Source organism: Contarinia nasturtii, unplaced genomic scaffold (genome assembly GCF_009176525.2).
Source record: "Contarinia nasturtii isolate CC-2019 unplaced genomic scaffold, AAFC_CNas_1.1 Cnas_scaffold_285, whole genome shotgun sequence".
Lineage (NCBI taxonomy): Eukaryota > Metazoa > Arthropoda > Insecta > Diptera > Cecidomyiidae > Contarinia > Contarinia nasturtii.
The window spans coordinates 1,065,085-1,082,473 of NW_022197640.1; the positions used below are offsets into that span (position 1 = coordinate 1,065,085).

General features: G+C 33.1%; 1 protein-coding gene across 2 annotated transcripts in view; it reads left to right on the forward strand.

Moving 5' to 3' along the window:
* Nucleotides 1-13,712, forward strand: part of LOC116337575 (octopamine receptor Oamb) — a 90,285-nt gene extending 76,573 nt beyond the window's left edge. Inside the window, exon 6 of one of the 2 annotated variants that reach the window (XM_031762254.1) lies at nucleotides 9,856-13,712. In XM_031762254.1, the coding sequence (XP_031618114.1) occupies nucleotides 9,856-10,682 (827 nt within the window). In that variant the 3' untranslated portion in view covers nucleotides 10,683-13,712. Of the gene's footprint in view, nucleotides 1-1,873; nucleotides 3,566-9,855 lie in introns of those variants that run through there. The other variant, XM_031762255.1, reaches the window with a different exon arrangement.
* Nucleotides 13,713-17,389: the final 3,677 nt, after the last annotated feature.

Here is a 17,389-nt window from a genome sequence, read left to right on the forward strand (position 1 = left end):
GTACGTTGTACGTCGTACGTTGTACGTCGTACGTTGTACGTCGTACGCAAAATTTGTTAGCAAGATTGCGCTCATAGTAGAAACTTAATTCAAAATCTGACTTTACAGGATGATTGGGGGCCCCGTGGAATAGAAATCATTAGCTTTTGAGCGACTTTGGTCGATGGAAAAAAATTTCATGCCTGTAGTGATACCTATGAAAAAGAGTCCAATTTTCGTCCAAAAGTCATACTTAATGTAGACTTAAACACTCAAAAATATGTATTGGGGGTTTTTTTGGCACGAGAAAACCGAATCCGAGGTTAGTTTTGAGATACAATCAATTATTGATACAGTTTCCTTAAAAAAATCACAAAAAAATTGCATTTTTGTATGGGAGCCATGCCTGTATGCTACTTTAATGACGTGAAACTTTGCACAGACTATTTTTTACACAAAAAAATAACATTCTGAAAGTTTGAAGAGATTTCAATCAAAATTAGGGGTACCTCCCATACAACATTTTCAGTTTTTGGCTCAAAAACGAATATTTCGCATGGGAGGTACTCTTAATTTTGGTTGAAATTTCTCCAAACCCTCCGAATGTTATTTTTTTGTGAAAAAACAACCTGTGCAAAGTTTCACACCATTAAGGTAGCATACAGACATGGCTCCCATACAAAAATCCAAATTTTTTGTGACATTAGTTATGGAAAGTGTTTCAAAAATAATTTCTATGGCAAAATTAACGTCAGACATATTTTTTTGAATGTCATTGAAAAATGATTCCATTGCTTAAAATAAGAAACGTTTGTGGTGTACTGCGGTTAAACAGTGCGGAAAAGTTCGTCTTACGTTCGTAAGACCATTTATTTTTTTTGTATATTCTTATATACTATTAAAAAACATTATATAGATTTGTACATAATATACTTATGAAGATAAAAAAAGCAACCTCACTCCACTCAACAGTCGATATTTAAAAGTATCCCCAGCATCACGAAATTCAAAACAAATTGATTAATGTTTGCAAAGTAAGTGAGTCTGGTATCTTTGTGTATTGCGTGCCGTTTGATTTGGTTATTTCTTTTCTAGCCATCTTTTCGAATGATATTTAAAATTCCATTTTGGTCCACACCAAAAATTGCATTGACCAAATAAAAGCCCCACCACAATGTAACACTTTTTTTTGCTCGCAATTTCACCGTTATTGTATTGTTTTCTATTTGATTCTTTTTACCATATCTTACCTGACTGATTTCGTCTGATTTTCCGATCCAACTAATTCTATGTAGAATTTGGTTCCCTTATTTACCATATATTTTCGAATAAATCTTTCTCTATAGCGTCGCTCGTTCTCTTTCGCTATCACACTCACATACTCTGTTTCAAATCTGTCTTTTACTGTGTTTTCCTTCATTCACTCAACGAGACGTATATTCCATTGTTTTTTTTTTTTTTTTGTTAAACTTTCACGTTGTTTGATTTGTTGCATTGCCTTTCGTTTTCATCTTGGTTTTTTTTTTATCGTTTTTGTGTCATTTTATTCGATTTGAGTTGGTATTTTCTTCCCTTGGTTTCTCATTCTCTCGTAATTTTTTTTGTTCACTCCTGTTCGTCTATTATCATTTTTTTCCATACTTTGTTCGCTTCTCTTCGTTTTTATTCCTGCCGTTTCTCTCAATTTTCAATTCTATTACTTTTTATCATTTTGTATTCGTAATATTATGTGTGCGATTCGAATTGGATTTGTTTGTTTGTTTTTTCTTTTCTTTTCTTTTTTCTTCGGTTTTATTTCGAGATATTTTTGAGATTTCATTTCATTTCATTTTTGCAGTTCGGGATGATTTTGGTTTTGTATATTTTATACAATGGTGACACTGAATAATTGCAGGTTCATCAAAACAGAATCGCTTCGAAGAGACCCGTTTAACGTTGCGCATACATCGTGGAAGACGATCGAATAGTGTGCCACGTATATCGCCACCGTTGACCGGACATCATTTGAAACCATCGAAAAGCATTGGCACCACATCATTAGAGCGACGCCGTGAATGTTTGGCCAAGTCACGTACCGATGATATAAAAGCCGAATGCACGGCAAATGATATAGCCATAACCAGCAAGAGTCCAATTTTGCACATGATGCAAATCACATTGAATCGTAAGGAGAATATGGAATCGTTTTTGTGCAACAATAAGACGGCTAATGAGACCAATCAGGCTGATACAAAAGCTGTTGACGGCAGCAAAACAATCAAAGGTGTCGGTCGTCGTATATTCAAAGTGCAAGCGAAACGCTTTCGTATGGAAACGAAAGCGGCAAAGACATTAGCCTTAATTGTTGGCGGTTTCATATTATGTTGGCTGCCATTTTTTACCATGTACATGATACGAGCCTTTTGCCAATTGTGCATTGAGCCGCTACTATTTTCAATTCTATTTTGGCTTGGCTACTGTAACAGTGCAATTAATCCGCTAATTTATGCCTTATTTTCGAAAGATTTTCGAATAGCATTTAAGACAATACTGTACAAATGCTTGTGCTTTCATTGCTGCAAACGTGATGCCAACGCAAATGATTGTGCCAATAATAAAGGCATGTTTCAGCATAGCAATGCCGGTGATACATCGTCCAGGTGACATCGAACGATGAATAGCTTACGGGTAGCTGGTAAACACGGAACCCAGCATCGACGAAAAACAAGCTTAAACAAACACAAAACAACGTCAATCACAAACCCAATGATTTGCTTGGAATCAATCGGACCGGAAACAATTGACAGCACACATCACACAACAATATCGACAATAACCGATTCGACGCCATAGTTGCGAAACAGCGACTTTAACATAAACTCATGCCAATAATAATAAAAACAAACATATTATACCGACAACCGAAACAATAACAAAGCCAAACTACATTGAAACAATTAAAAAAAAATCAGATGCAAACTCAAAAGAAATGAAGATGATAAAATATGTTACATAATTTCGATGAATGAAAAAGAACAAAAAAATATGCATAGATACTTAGAACAACTTAGAGAAAAAGACAAATAACAAAGAGTGAACTCAAGAGGCGCTGAAGAGTGTTTAAATACGTTTAGGCGTTCAAACGACTACCTTTTGTGCTTATGCGCATCACAAGCGCGTTCAACTGCACAACAAAATCAAATCAAAGCACAATTTATACGTATATATACAATAGACATAGAATTCAATCTCTTTTTTTATGTTTACCAGTGGGATGAAATGGGAAAATCATAGACATTGACACTAATTATTATGCAAATGTAAATCAGTTTATAAGTGAATTTTGCTCCTTGTCAAATGTCTTCATGAAACAAAAAAAAAAAAAAAAAAAACAATTTTGACATATTTGTATGACAGTGTCAGACACCAAGACATGGGACTTCCCTCCCCCCATATAATCATATTTAAACGAAACAACAAAAACACAAATAAGTAATATCAACCGTTGATATCTGTATTAGCATATTCAAATGAGATGATTATTACTTGAATATTCTATCGCCGGTTAAATAAACATAGATTGAAGATTTTTGTTTGATCCATTTATGCCACCAAAAAATACATGATCTCTCACAATTTATAGGCATAACAAATTATTAAAGAAAATTTAAAAAAAACGTGTATTAGAAAACCATACTGTTGCTGTTATTGATAAGCGTTTGTTGCCAAGAATAAATAAATACAAAAATTAATACAAATAATGTGAGCTTTTTCGATTTCATTGATCCATCACGATTATTATTTGTTCATTATTTATTCTTCTTGGAAACCTCTTCCGTTAGGGTTACGACAAATGAAACCACAACATTTTGGATACGATACGGGAAGGTTAAACGAGGTGGCATTTATATGAACAGGGCGGACTAAATGAAATTAAAATCGAACCAAATATACCACTTTTTTTTTCATTTTTAATATGAAGAATTGCAGGGAAAAAATTTCTTCACTTTTGGCCAAGTGTCATGAAAATTATTGAGATTGATGCGTGTTGCATACAAAATTTAATACTCACAATTCGCTATATTGTTAAAACGTTTTTTAACAACACCGATGGGAACTCGTTATACAGTCGACATTTTTACAGGATTCATTTAAGTTTTTCATATTTTTTTTTTATTTTATGACTGGTACGTGGTTGCGTGTGCTTGAGAAGCTCAATGTGTTCATTTAACATTCACGACTGCCTCAATGAATAGAGAGAGATAGACAGAAGAGTAAGAAGAAGAAAACAAACATTGAAAATAGAAATGACCGAAAAGTAATTCGTTTGCATTTCTTGTGATTCCATTTGTAGTATTTCACATTTTGAATGAAAAATATAATAGAAGAATAATAAAAGAATATTTTATTTATTTATACCGTTTTCTCGCGTGTGAGTGGTTGAAAAAAGTGAATATTGAGATGAGAAAAAGAAAAATAAATAGTAGGAAATTCTGTTCAACCTGAACTTTGTATCTATTTATGTTTCGGTTTTGTTGGTTACTTGCCATTGTCATTTTCCACTTAAACTTGTCATTATTGTTGTTCCATTTTTTTTTGTTATAGTTGTAGGTTAGGAGTGATAACATCATATACCACATATTCACGATTTATGCCTTTACTTGTCAGGCTGTACGTGGGTGCTGTTAAAATTAAAGCCTGATTATTTTCTTCTATACGTATAAAGTTTCGCCTACACATAAAATGCCACTTGATATTGGCCAATTTGTAATTTCAATTTTCCTTGATTTAGTGAGCGCTGAAAAAAAGAAATACGTGACAGAGCATTATTTACAATAAACGACAAAGTAACAATATGAAGACAAAAGAGAAAAAAAGCATGTGATACCAAATGGTAAATGCGCTAACATCAATATAAATAAAAACCAAGCTCAGATGCCCTTAAAATCAATTGAGAAAGAAAAAAATGTTGCAATTCATTGCCATTTGAAAAAGGCAAAAATATGATTTTTACGACATTATCTCAGATGACACATATTTTGTCGACAGTAAATAAAAACAACAACAGAAACAATAACCAATTAAGGGAAACGGCGAGCAAACAAACAAAAACGGTATTGATTAAAAAGAAAAGAAGCAAAAAAAACCTATCAGGCTTAAGCTTATACTCTTTCTCTCGTCAATCATAAAGTGCTATTCACTAATGCGAAACACACGGATTTCAAAATAAATGGATAAATCAGGTCTATGGAAATCCATCGAGTTGAATATATGCCGTATATGTATGCGATCAAGATAGACATGGTAAATAATGATAAGGTCATATGTGGTAACTTTGAATTGTCAACATTCCAAGTAAATTGATTATTGATTCATTTTACTGCTCAGATGTGTATATTGACTGGATTGAATGGGCAATTGGCTTTTGTATTTGATTCTATTTTCAATCGACACACACACACACATACGTGTATTCACACAACGATGGAGTACATAATATAAAATGAAACAAAACGAAAATGCGATTTGACGTTTTCATATGCCCATATATTCCTATTCAGAGAAATATGCATACTTTAAAAACTGTCATACGATCGATTCTCATGTGAAATTGTAGCGAATTTATTTGAAAAGTATAAAAAAGAACCGTACACAAACAATGACCAATCATAAATTTAAATTTGATATATTATAGCCATTTAAATAGGAGCTTTTAAATCACCGACCAGCTTACATTTTGTGCTCAAACATACACACACACAAATGAAGAAGATTATTTTTTGGACAATATCCAAAGCGAAAAGAATAGAGAAAAAAAACGTATTTAATTTGTGTGGCAAGCACTTTTTGGCTATCACATGAATCTTTGTTTGCATTCGTCCGCAACGACAATTACTTAATTTTATCGCCATCGTTTGAATGAAAAAGCACCATCACCATTGACAGAAAGAAAAAGAAAAAAAAAAGAAATAGTCAAATGAAACCGATTCGATGTGACGTGGAAATGGCTAACAAATTACGATGAATCTGCAATTTTTGCAGCTACAGTTCGAATTTGAACAGTATATCAATAAAGAGAAAACGAATTGCTTTGCTGATTTCACATGAAATCATGATATTAATGATATTTATGGATGCATCATATATAATGTCTGCAGGGAAAATACCAATAATATATATGGCTCTATATCGATATTAACTCTTATAATTTTTGTAATTCTATCTAGCCATCGTTTGTTGTTCAAATGTTTCGGACCACTTATTAGGAATGCCAGAGGTTTTCTCTCCTCCGACGTCCGTTATCTTCGTTCTTTTTCTTTTTAAAAAAAATATATATCACAGAATCGGTTTGAATAAGAAATCAAAAGCAATAATCAATGTCTGTTGGGGGCTTTAATTTAATCGTATTGGGATTTTCCATACGATTGTAATGTAGATAAACTCACATTTGTTCAATGGCAGTCTGAAGCATTTTCTTATCGACGCTATAAAATTTTCACATTCTTAGCAAGCAACTCATGTAAAAGGAATGAAATACATATGTTCACGCAAAAATCCAAATGTGTTTAAATATACATGTATATCTGTGATTCCGTCGACCTATTATGTGCACTAATTCGTTTGAAAATATTGAGTTTGAACATCTTTTCGGGATTTTTTTTCATTGGTTTCATTTTCTTTTCTCTTCATTTTGATGGAAAATGCGCGATAGCAATTTTGAACGACAGTCTAATAAAACCATTTGGCCACTTTTTTGTGTTTCTCTTCTTGTGAACTTTTATTTATAATATTTTATGTGTCGATAACATGCTTAAATAAAAAAAGACGTGAAGAGATTTCAAAGCATATGGCTAACAAAAAAAACGAAAAAAGTAGCAAGCTCCAGTTTGAATGTGCAAGAAGCAGTGAAATTTTGCATTTATGTTGATTGAATATAAATGATTGATGATATATTCCATCATATATATTATTTTTGTTGTCTTCGTTGATTGCTCGAGTGAATGGAAATTATGGTGGTAAATATTCACAATATGCCAACCATATCCAACTGATTTGAAGACATTTTTCACTTACTTTGTTCATTTTTTTTATATTGACAGCCATGATTTCTTCCACTTCCTGATATCCCTTTCAATATTTACATACGACTCACAAACTAAACATAGACGAGGTATGTATTGCGTTACCACAATGTTTGAAAGATATGCTGTCAAAAGAAAGTTTAATTGACATCTTTTCTCAATCGATGTTACATAAAAAAGAATGCGCCAATATATCGTGTTTATATTAACAACGATTTCTTAAATGGATTTTTCAACTCTGTTGTCGTTCACATTCTTCGAAAAAAATAAACATTGTTGCGAGAAGCACAAAAGGCCAAAAGAGCACGATGCTTATGAATAGGCAATATTATTGAAGTGTTGGGCCATTTTAACGTTTTGATGATGACTTTTTTCTATCACTTATTCACTGCTCTAGCACTTCTCAAATGAAAGTAACGTGATGATTCGAAGCTCACTGATACGAAAACACACGAATACACCTGCTCAGGTTACTTGTGTTTCCTTCGCTGCACATCAATGTTTGCAAGTTGGATCCGCACGATCCGAGCCCGTCCGATCAGGCTCAGTTACGAGCGAATTTTTTTTTATTCAGTTGGAGATTGGATTGGGTACAGGAATAACGGGTCGGGTCGGTCTGAAAAATTTGCGAGTTCTGCTGCACATAAGATAGATGCGAGTGTGTGTGTGTGACAAGTCGATTGTGAAATTGTGAAATCGATAAATGTGAACTATGCCGTGCATTGGTTCATCGTTATTTTTTTTAATGTGTGTAAACACTGCATCAATTCAATGAACAAAATTTCATATGCATCTTGAAGGCGATGCTACTTCTGTTTTTTTTTTTTTTTTTAATGGAAACACAACTCTTACCTTTTCTTCTTCATTTGTTTTGCATATGCCAGAAGGTAGCACAAATACGGTTCTCAGAACTTTATAAATAGTCTCTATCACCGAATTGGAGTCAACGTCGAGTTCCTTTGTAATAAAACATTTCACTGACTTGAATTTATTCATTTGAGTAAGAAGCTTGCATAGAAATTTACCGAATTTTGTCGATCGAATAGTGAAGGAGGTCATTTACTTGTGCAACGACATATCACGTCGCTTCAAATAGTGTTAATAACACACTTGACATACCAGTGAACATAAAATACGTCCAGAATGTTGTCATGTCCTTCAAGCATTCACCGGTAAATTATCATACTGAAACCCTTGTGAAAAAAAAAATGACTGACTGACTATAAATTAAGTCAATTTTAATCAGTTTTATTCGATTAAAATTACCAATAGTTGATTGAAATCGAATATAGTTGGTTATGTTTCAGAGTTAACTAAAAGTGATTATAGTCAACATAGTTGACAAAAGTCAATTTCATATACTTATAGTTAACCGTACATCACAATCGACATTTCTCAACTCAAGTTACATGAAGACGCATGTAGTCACTTATAGTTAACTTTAGCTGGCTGAAATATTGGCCATTTTTGTCCCAAATTAGTCAATATAAGGCTATGAAGTCGAAATATTTCCACAAGGGAAGCCAAGTGAAAATATTGATAATTTTCATGACTTTGAAAGTCTGAACACCGATGAGGTTTTTTTCTCTATTATAGTTACTTTTTTGCGTGTATAAATCCGAATAAATTAATCAACGTATTTATATCGCTGGTAATTTATATAATGCACTGATTATTTATGAAAATACAAACACTTCTCTGTTGCTTTCGACATTTCATCATGACGAGGCATGGTTTCAGATATGTTCATGCAATAATACCAAATAAACTGATGAATCAAAGAATTCTCGGCTTAGCCATTGATTTTGTCATCAATTGACGTAGATTTTGGTGTTACGTGCGGTTAATCACCATTTGTGGATGACTCAGAAAAATGACTTTGTCTAAATTTTCTTTGGAATATGACACAAAGCGCACGCAAAGCATCAACACAAAAAATCAACCGTGAATATAAAGGGAGTTTGAGAAATGAAGAGTGAACACATATACACATATGCACACACAAAAATACTTCGAAACCAATATGAAAATCAAGATGTATCCAATCAAAGCTAAGGAGGATATATCATCATTCAGCAAGTAATCTCGATGGAATTGCCTTATATCCACAGTGATAATTCATTGATTCAATGTTAAATTCTCTTTCCTAATGCAGACAGATAAGAGGCTTCGATTTGCTAATAATTTATAGATTATGCGCTTCTATATGCTCATTGTTTCCTTTTCGATTTTATGCGATTTATTAGCTTCATTTTGCACACTGCTTCTTAATTTTTGGTTCTTTTCTCATTAAACTGCTTATTATGCTAATTATTTGTGCGAAAGCTTTGTAAGTATATGAGTTTCAACAATGAAATTAGTTTTTTTTTGTTTTTAAATTTAAAATATATATGACTTATTTAGGAGTCACGAAAATTCAAGAAAAATATAAGCATAAGCCACAGACAGTGGAAGTTATAAAAAAAGAATTCCTCCAATGAAAAATGTAAAGTTAAAAAAAAATCAATTGGGCGTGAAAAAGAGTGGGAAAAAAATAAGAAAATCGAAAGAAACGTATTGGAGTTTTTTTTTTCTTTAAATCAAAGCTGATTTATTGCGATGAGTGGAGGAGAATGAAAAATCGAATTACATGTCGACAAACTGAAATATTTATTTTACAAAAAAGTAAAATAAAATTGATGACACTTTTTTTTGGGCACCGCCATCATCATCGCTATAAACAAGCTGTAAATCGAAATCAGTTTGCAGATATGTAGACACCATTGAAATCGATTTGGAATTCGACTAATACGAATCATTTTCTTTTTCGATACAGGTACAAAGGGCATTGGAAATCGTTTCGATGAGCAACGTTTAACGTTGCGAATTCATCGTGGTCGTGGGTCAAATTACCATGAATCGTCACTAAGCAATGGCAGCACTCACAGTACATCGACAAGCATTGGCAGCTCATCGCCCGAACGCCATTCCAAATTTTCGACGCGAAAACACGACAAAATCAAAATATCCGTATCATATCCATCATCCGAGAATATAAGTAGTCCAAGTGCACAAAAATCAAATGTTTTGTATGCCGTACATTATTCATCAAATGGAAAGGATTTAACATCGTCACGAATATTTCGTGGCAATGATAGCTATTTACAAGTTGTAAAAAGTCTACCAAATTTGGAAAAAAGTTTATCGCCGCGCACAAGCAAAAAAATGGGAAAACGTAATATTAAAGCGCAAGTGAAACGATTTCGAATGGAAACAAAAGCGGCAAAAACGTTAGCGATAATTGTTGGTTTGTTTATTGTGTGTTGGCTTCCATTTTTCACCATGTATTTGGTGCGTGCATTTTGTGACAATTGCATTCAACCGTTATTGTTTTCGTTATTCTTTTGGTTGGGCTATTGTAATTCGGCCGTTAATCCAATGATTTACGCTCTATTTTCAAAAGACTTTCGATTCGCATTCAAGCGTATTATATGCAAATGCTTTTGCTCAGGACCTGGGTTTAAGAAAATTACCAGTCGACGTGGCTCCGATTTGTCCGCGATACGTACGGGCGGACGAACACCAAGCATTTCACCAAGCGCTGCTGCAAATTCACTTGACGATAGTGATCAGATGAACGAACTTCATTCCGAACTTAGATGACGTTCACTTGCTCCCAGTCTAAGTTCAACATGTAATTCAACATCTAGTCCTGGGGTTCGACAAAATACACTCAACAAACCAAATACATACGATATCTGCCATCCATTAGTTATGGAATCATCAACTTATTCATATGGCGGATGTAACCAACAAACCACATCAACATCCAGCGGCAAAATTAACCCATAAGATCTATCGCATTCACTCTGTATTGGTGTAATATTATATTTAACATTATTATTAGAAGTCAATGAATGACATTTTGTTGTTAGGAATAAATTTCTCTTTGTCACTCTCTATTTCTGATTCTTATGTATCAAAACACAATTTGTATGTGACACAATAACAATGAAATGACTGAACGCTTTTACCGATTTATCGACGAAATAGCTTATATTAGATTACATTACATTTCAGCTGACAACCAAATTTGATCACAAAAATTAACAGAGCTGGAAGCTTATGCAAAACACCAATCAGCGTAAGCAATGAGCTACTTAGAGCTTATTGATTCAAACCAAATAAATCCAGTCGAACCGACTGTACTTTTCTTTATAGCGTATTATTTTTTTCAATTCAAAAATAAAAGTGCTCACAAATCTTGCGAACATTTTATCGTTTGTGCTCTGCTCCGAACCACTTTCGTTACTTATCGTTCTCACTGATCATTTGGACTCATGTATAATCACATAAATTGAACATTTTGAAGACTGAATTGACATTTTGAATTGGCATTACTTTGCAAAATCGGTGTATAATTTAAAACTCTGGATATTTTTCAATTAAATCAAATCAAAACAAAGAGCAAAAAACCATCAATGTAATTAAATACCCCAATGAAACTATTCATCTATCTTCGGCGAAGTTTCTATTCAGAATTTACGTTACAAATCGATTCATTAATAATAATCAAATTAAATGCAATGCAAATGAAATAAAGTTTTGTGACAAAATGACATTTCATCAATTCACAATCGTTTGAATTGTAATGATAGAGCCGAATCATAATGAAGTTAAGTGAATGTAGGCGTATGACATATATGTTATGTTGATTTATACAGAACGAGTTCGAAACACAATAATCCTAATTGTAGTTCGATTTTCCGAAGGCGTGGGTGGTCTGTGCAATCAATTCCATTACACAAAAAAGAAAGAAAAAACCAATATGCATATTATATGTCTATTGAATAGACCAATTCATTGAACAATGACATGACAAATGTGTGGTTTATACTTAAATAAAATAAAAAAAAATAAATAAATAACCGGAGAAGCCAAAGAATTAATTATTACCGTACGAAGTGTTATTAACATTTTACCCAGAGAAAAGTGTATGATAATCTAATTGCAAATGTATGCTCTGCAAGCACACGTGGAACATTGACGCACAAAAGAAACCTTTGAACGGAATCAAAAAACAAGTCATCGCATGACTATTAATTTTCAATTCCGTGCCCACACATGCACACACACATTTGTGGTGATCGTTTTTCATATGTTGGCTTCATTTCCATCATCATCATCATTATTGTGAGTAAAAGTCAGCTGTTTTTATAGTGTCAGTCATCATATGCAATTGCTATCGAGAGCGCGATAGTCAAATAGTGATGCCATTTGCAATGTACAGCGCCCGACTGCTTTCAATTTGTCTTTAAATTGGAGTACCGAAAATCAAAATTTGAATAATAAACATAAAACTCAAACAATATCATCATTCTTGCGTTAATTCATGCTGCGAACATTATTGCTTGGCTTGCAAAAAAAAAAAAAAAACGAATCAATATGAACTCACGCAACAGGCATTTCACATTTTCTATGTATTCCAATCCACAATAATTTTCCATGCATTCAGTTCAGAAGTTGATATTTACCGCAAATTTACGAAACTTTTTGAACTGTGCAACATCATATTATAAAAACAACATCAGTTAATGAAAGACCTCGAAATAAACGCTGATTCCGGAATAAAAAAGGTTGATTAAGCCTCGAGGTAAACATCAATAGATGGGCTGGTGTCATTTTATTTATGCAGTCGATTGTCTGATTTATTGCTTGGTTAATTGAATTTCGTTGCTCGGTTTTTATTTTAACAATTTCGATAAAAAAGCATACATCAAAATATGTTTAGTAAAAATGAGAAAACATGAGGTTTTAATTTAAATAAAATATTGGTACCACACTCATGTAGAATATAAATATGGTTTACATTTCACGATGTACAACCAAAAATGTTTCATATTTTCGTCGATGAATTAGTCTCCATTTTTCGCCATCACCTAATCGATATCGATACACTAATGAATCTATGATCTTTTTGTTCAATAATACTTAATTGTAGAACATGTGATGGAATAAGAGTGATTTAATGATAAATAATAATATATATGAGAGAGTTGAGCATGTATGACATGTGAAATATGTAAATTGCGTTGGTATTAAGGATCGAATAAAAAAAAAGTTTGATGAAATGAGTGTGAATATATGGATTTATAATTGTTAGAGTAGCACGATGTTAAAATAATTGCTACTTATAAATTAATTGATTGTATTTTTTTTACTATTCAAACCTATTAAAGAAAAAACAAGAACATTCATATAATTTTATTCATTTCGATTAATTAATTTTCAATAAGAGTTTATGACATTAAGGCGTTTATTAAATGAATAATATTTTCTTTACCAGGAAAAGTAAACGAGAGTGTTAATATGGCACATCTCTATGTGGAGTTGCGTGTACCATAGCCAAAATCGTCGAGTATGTTTAGTACCTGATTTTAAAATTATGAATTTAAAACAAAAAGTAATAGTTTCGGAAAATGCTGACTGTTGTTGTATAATCCGCGTACTTTAAACGTATAAAATACGACTTTGGCCATAGGTTCTGACACTACAAAACTTAGAGGGGGAGGGTCACGGCCGAAAATCGACGGGGGGTCCCCAGCCGAAAAAACCCTAGCAAAATTGAATATTTCTGAAAATTTGTAAATCTGTAGCAAAATATTTCTTTTCAGATGCTATGTCTTCTCGGGGGGGCGGGGGTGGTAGTTCGAGAGCTGGAAACAAAAAACCCTAGCAAAATGGAATAATTTTATTCCGTGTGAAAAGCCTTAGGAAAATCGAATATTTTCTCAAAATTCTAGGGGGGGTCCTCGGGCGCTAGGGGGGGGGGGGATTATGCGACCCATGCGAACTATGTCAGAACCTATGACTCTGGCTTACTATTGAAAATGTTCCAAAGAAACTTATCCAAACATATTTTAATTTTAACATAATTAAAATAAAAACAAGAAATAACACTAATTATACATGTACTTTAAACATCTGGTCATCATTAAATCAATGTAAGAAACTTATGTATGCATTCATATTTCCTCTTTCTCTCATTGAGCTATAAATGTGTATTTACTTTTTAAAAAAAACCATATTCAATCGAAATACTACTTAACTATGTATTTGAGAGAAAAACAAAGAAAAAGCATGATTCAACCGAAAATAATGCAAAAAATGTACATTACAGTCATTGTTTCTGGTCTCCGGATATACCCAAATGAAATGAATATCAAACAGCTGACAAACATTTTGCTAACAATTAAATGATCAAGAATCGAGTTTCGACAGAGTTAATGTTGAATATCCAGCACAAAAATCGTGATTTTAGTTAAATGTATGTAGATAAATTGAAGAATGTCCAGAAATAATCAAATGAATGAAATCATTACTTTTTTATACAATAACTATTTTTAATCACACAAGGTTATGAAACGATATTGATGATTTTAATCGAAAAATTTTATCATCTCATTTTTCATTGCGAACCATCTATTTGATGTCCATCACTGTGTATATCCCTGGAAACAATGACTGCAAAAAAAAAAAAACATATTTAAATGTGTACAAGATCTATGAACGAAAAATTTATTAGCATTTCATTGGTGCACAACGCGATATTTCAGAACATATCCGATATTTAACGCAACTGCTCGGTATGTTGCGACGTATATGTGTATAAGTGCCGCACGAAAAATACATACAAAGCAGATAAAGCGTAACTGTGCAGCACTTGATATACACAGCTCTGGCTCTATCGAGATATTCAAAAAGCTCTATTGAGATATCCATCCGAAATACATGGACTGGAAACTACTATGTAAATGAATTTCGTTTTTGAATTACTCATGGGAAAAAATAAATGACAACAACAACTGCAGCGATTTAAAATGAAAACATACATAAAACAGTGAATAAATAAAATACTATTGAATGTAAGTTACAAACGTTTATTGAACATTTAAAAATCCATGTATGTTGTGTACGTGAATGTATAAATTATACAAATAAAAAAGATCTATAATAAAGAACACAAAATATAAACAACATGACGTTTTCAATTGAATAGATGACTCTTTGAAGTTTGGCTAAATAGCCAAATTTCAGGCAAAATATGAAAAATTAATTTGCAAAATTCATTGCACACAAATCCCACGACAAAATCTCCGTTATTTTCAATGGCAACAAAAAACCAGGTTTGTATTACTATTAGAATTAATATACTTTTGAGCTGCCCTCATAATTATTCAATGGTGAGTGCATAAACATAAAAAAATCTAAAAAATGCGAAAATAAAACTTGAATTGAATCGGGGCTATGAAATGACTTCAAACGAAAATGAAATGATGTACATTTTTGAACAGGGTCAATCGAACAATAATATTCATAATTTTGTGCTGAAATAGAAATTAAATCGAGTTGTCTCATCATTATTGCGTTAAATCCAGGAATTGTTTCTGATGGAGACCGAAAATGAAGAGAAATGCTGCCAAGTGAGGAGGAAAAAGTTTTTTAACCAAGCGATGTCCCTCACCTCTCATTTGCCTTCTCACCATTCCTCTTCCTCATAGAAACAATCTCTGGTTACATCATTGAAAAATGGCATTGAATTTTGAGATTGAAACTGCAATTATAATCCATTACAAATAAAGCTCAAATCATCAAAAACACATTATCATCCTCAACAAACATGGATTTAACAAATTGATCTGTTAATATAAACATGTGCAGTTAAAGCTTCATTCTGGTTGATTAAATTGGACGATAAAAAGAGACCAAACGGTAGTTCGAGTGATTGAGGGAGGGTGGACATAGCTTCTGACCGAGGGGTCTATTTACCGTTGGAGAATGGATTTGGGAAATTAGCCCTTTACAAATTGAGAAAAATAATCTAAATATTCTTTCGATTTGCTAGGGATTCTTGCGAAAGAAGTGAAGAGCAAAAAAAAACCAAAAAGATAGAGATTTGGATAGAAAGGAGATGGAATCGTGAAAAAATCTTTCAATTTGCTAGGGATTTTCGCTAAAAAAAAACCGGAAAAGCCTGGAGATTTAGATAGAATGGTGTAGCAGAAAATTACCCCTTTACAATTTTGAACAACTTTGAAATTAACCCCCTCCCCTTTGAACCTGGCCGTCAGAAGCTATCAGGATGGAAGTGGGAGTGCATTAATATTTACATAACAAGAGCATATGTCAGCGTTTTGTTATCTCGTTTAAAAGACATTATTGTCTAATATAACTAATTCATCAGCTTGTAACTGTCAATTTAATGGAGACAGAGGGAGAGAGAGAGCTTTGAGAAGAATGCAGTAAACCAGACAGCGTGCCGCCATACCAACGAGAATTGATATCATTTATACATTGTTGCATGAAACTGCAAAGGATTAATTAACAAACACGACCAATTTAAAGATTCATACATTAAATTAAATTAATATCTTCATCAAAGACGCACCAGTATGAATAAACACACACACACACATACGTAGTGCGGGAGAGAGTAGCTTTTTGGCATTACTTACACATTGTCAGTGAAATGTGAACACGGTCATTGTATAATATACAGAGGTGTTCCGACAACCACCAGCACTACCATCATCGCCATCGAATATTTCTACTTACATGTAAGTGTTATGTAAACATATCGAGCTATTAGTTTGAACAGAGCCATACACATTTTTTTATTACTGACTTGTACAGTAAAGTTCAAGCAAATCAACGATACATATGAAGTACAACTATCGCACGTGAAATGCAATTAAAATAAAGGAACAGCATAGCACAGTTGCGCAAAAATGCATAACATCAGCATTTTATACCAGGGGCGAACTCAGAATATTCACACATTGCTTGCTTTTTCTTCTCATTCATAATTTGGGACCACTTCACTTACGGGTCGAAGAATTGATATTCAATGTGGAAATGTGTAAATGAAATAGGCAGTTACTTTCCCCTAGACTTTATGTGCACCGTGTTGCACGTTGACGGGCTCACAGAAAAAATATCGGTTAAAATCCCAGCAAAATGATTTTTGGGTTTTAATTAGCCGAAAAATCGGATTAAACTGTATTTCGATGAGTACAAAATGAAGTATCTTTTTTTCGCGCGACGATGTGATCAACATGAGTCACGCGTATTACAGCTGAATAAAATTGCCAGCAGAAAGACAAAAAGACAGAAATGTAGCAGCAGAAAGACAGTCAAAAAAAGATCTTCTGGCCCAAAGTAGTCTAGGAATCGAATTCATATCTTCAAAATTTCCATTGGAAAATGCGAGAAAAATCGATCGGAAGATTTTTTTGTGTTTTTGACTGTCTTTCTGCTGGTATATGGTAATTTTACTCAGCTGTAATACGCGTGACTCAGGTTTGCTCAAC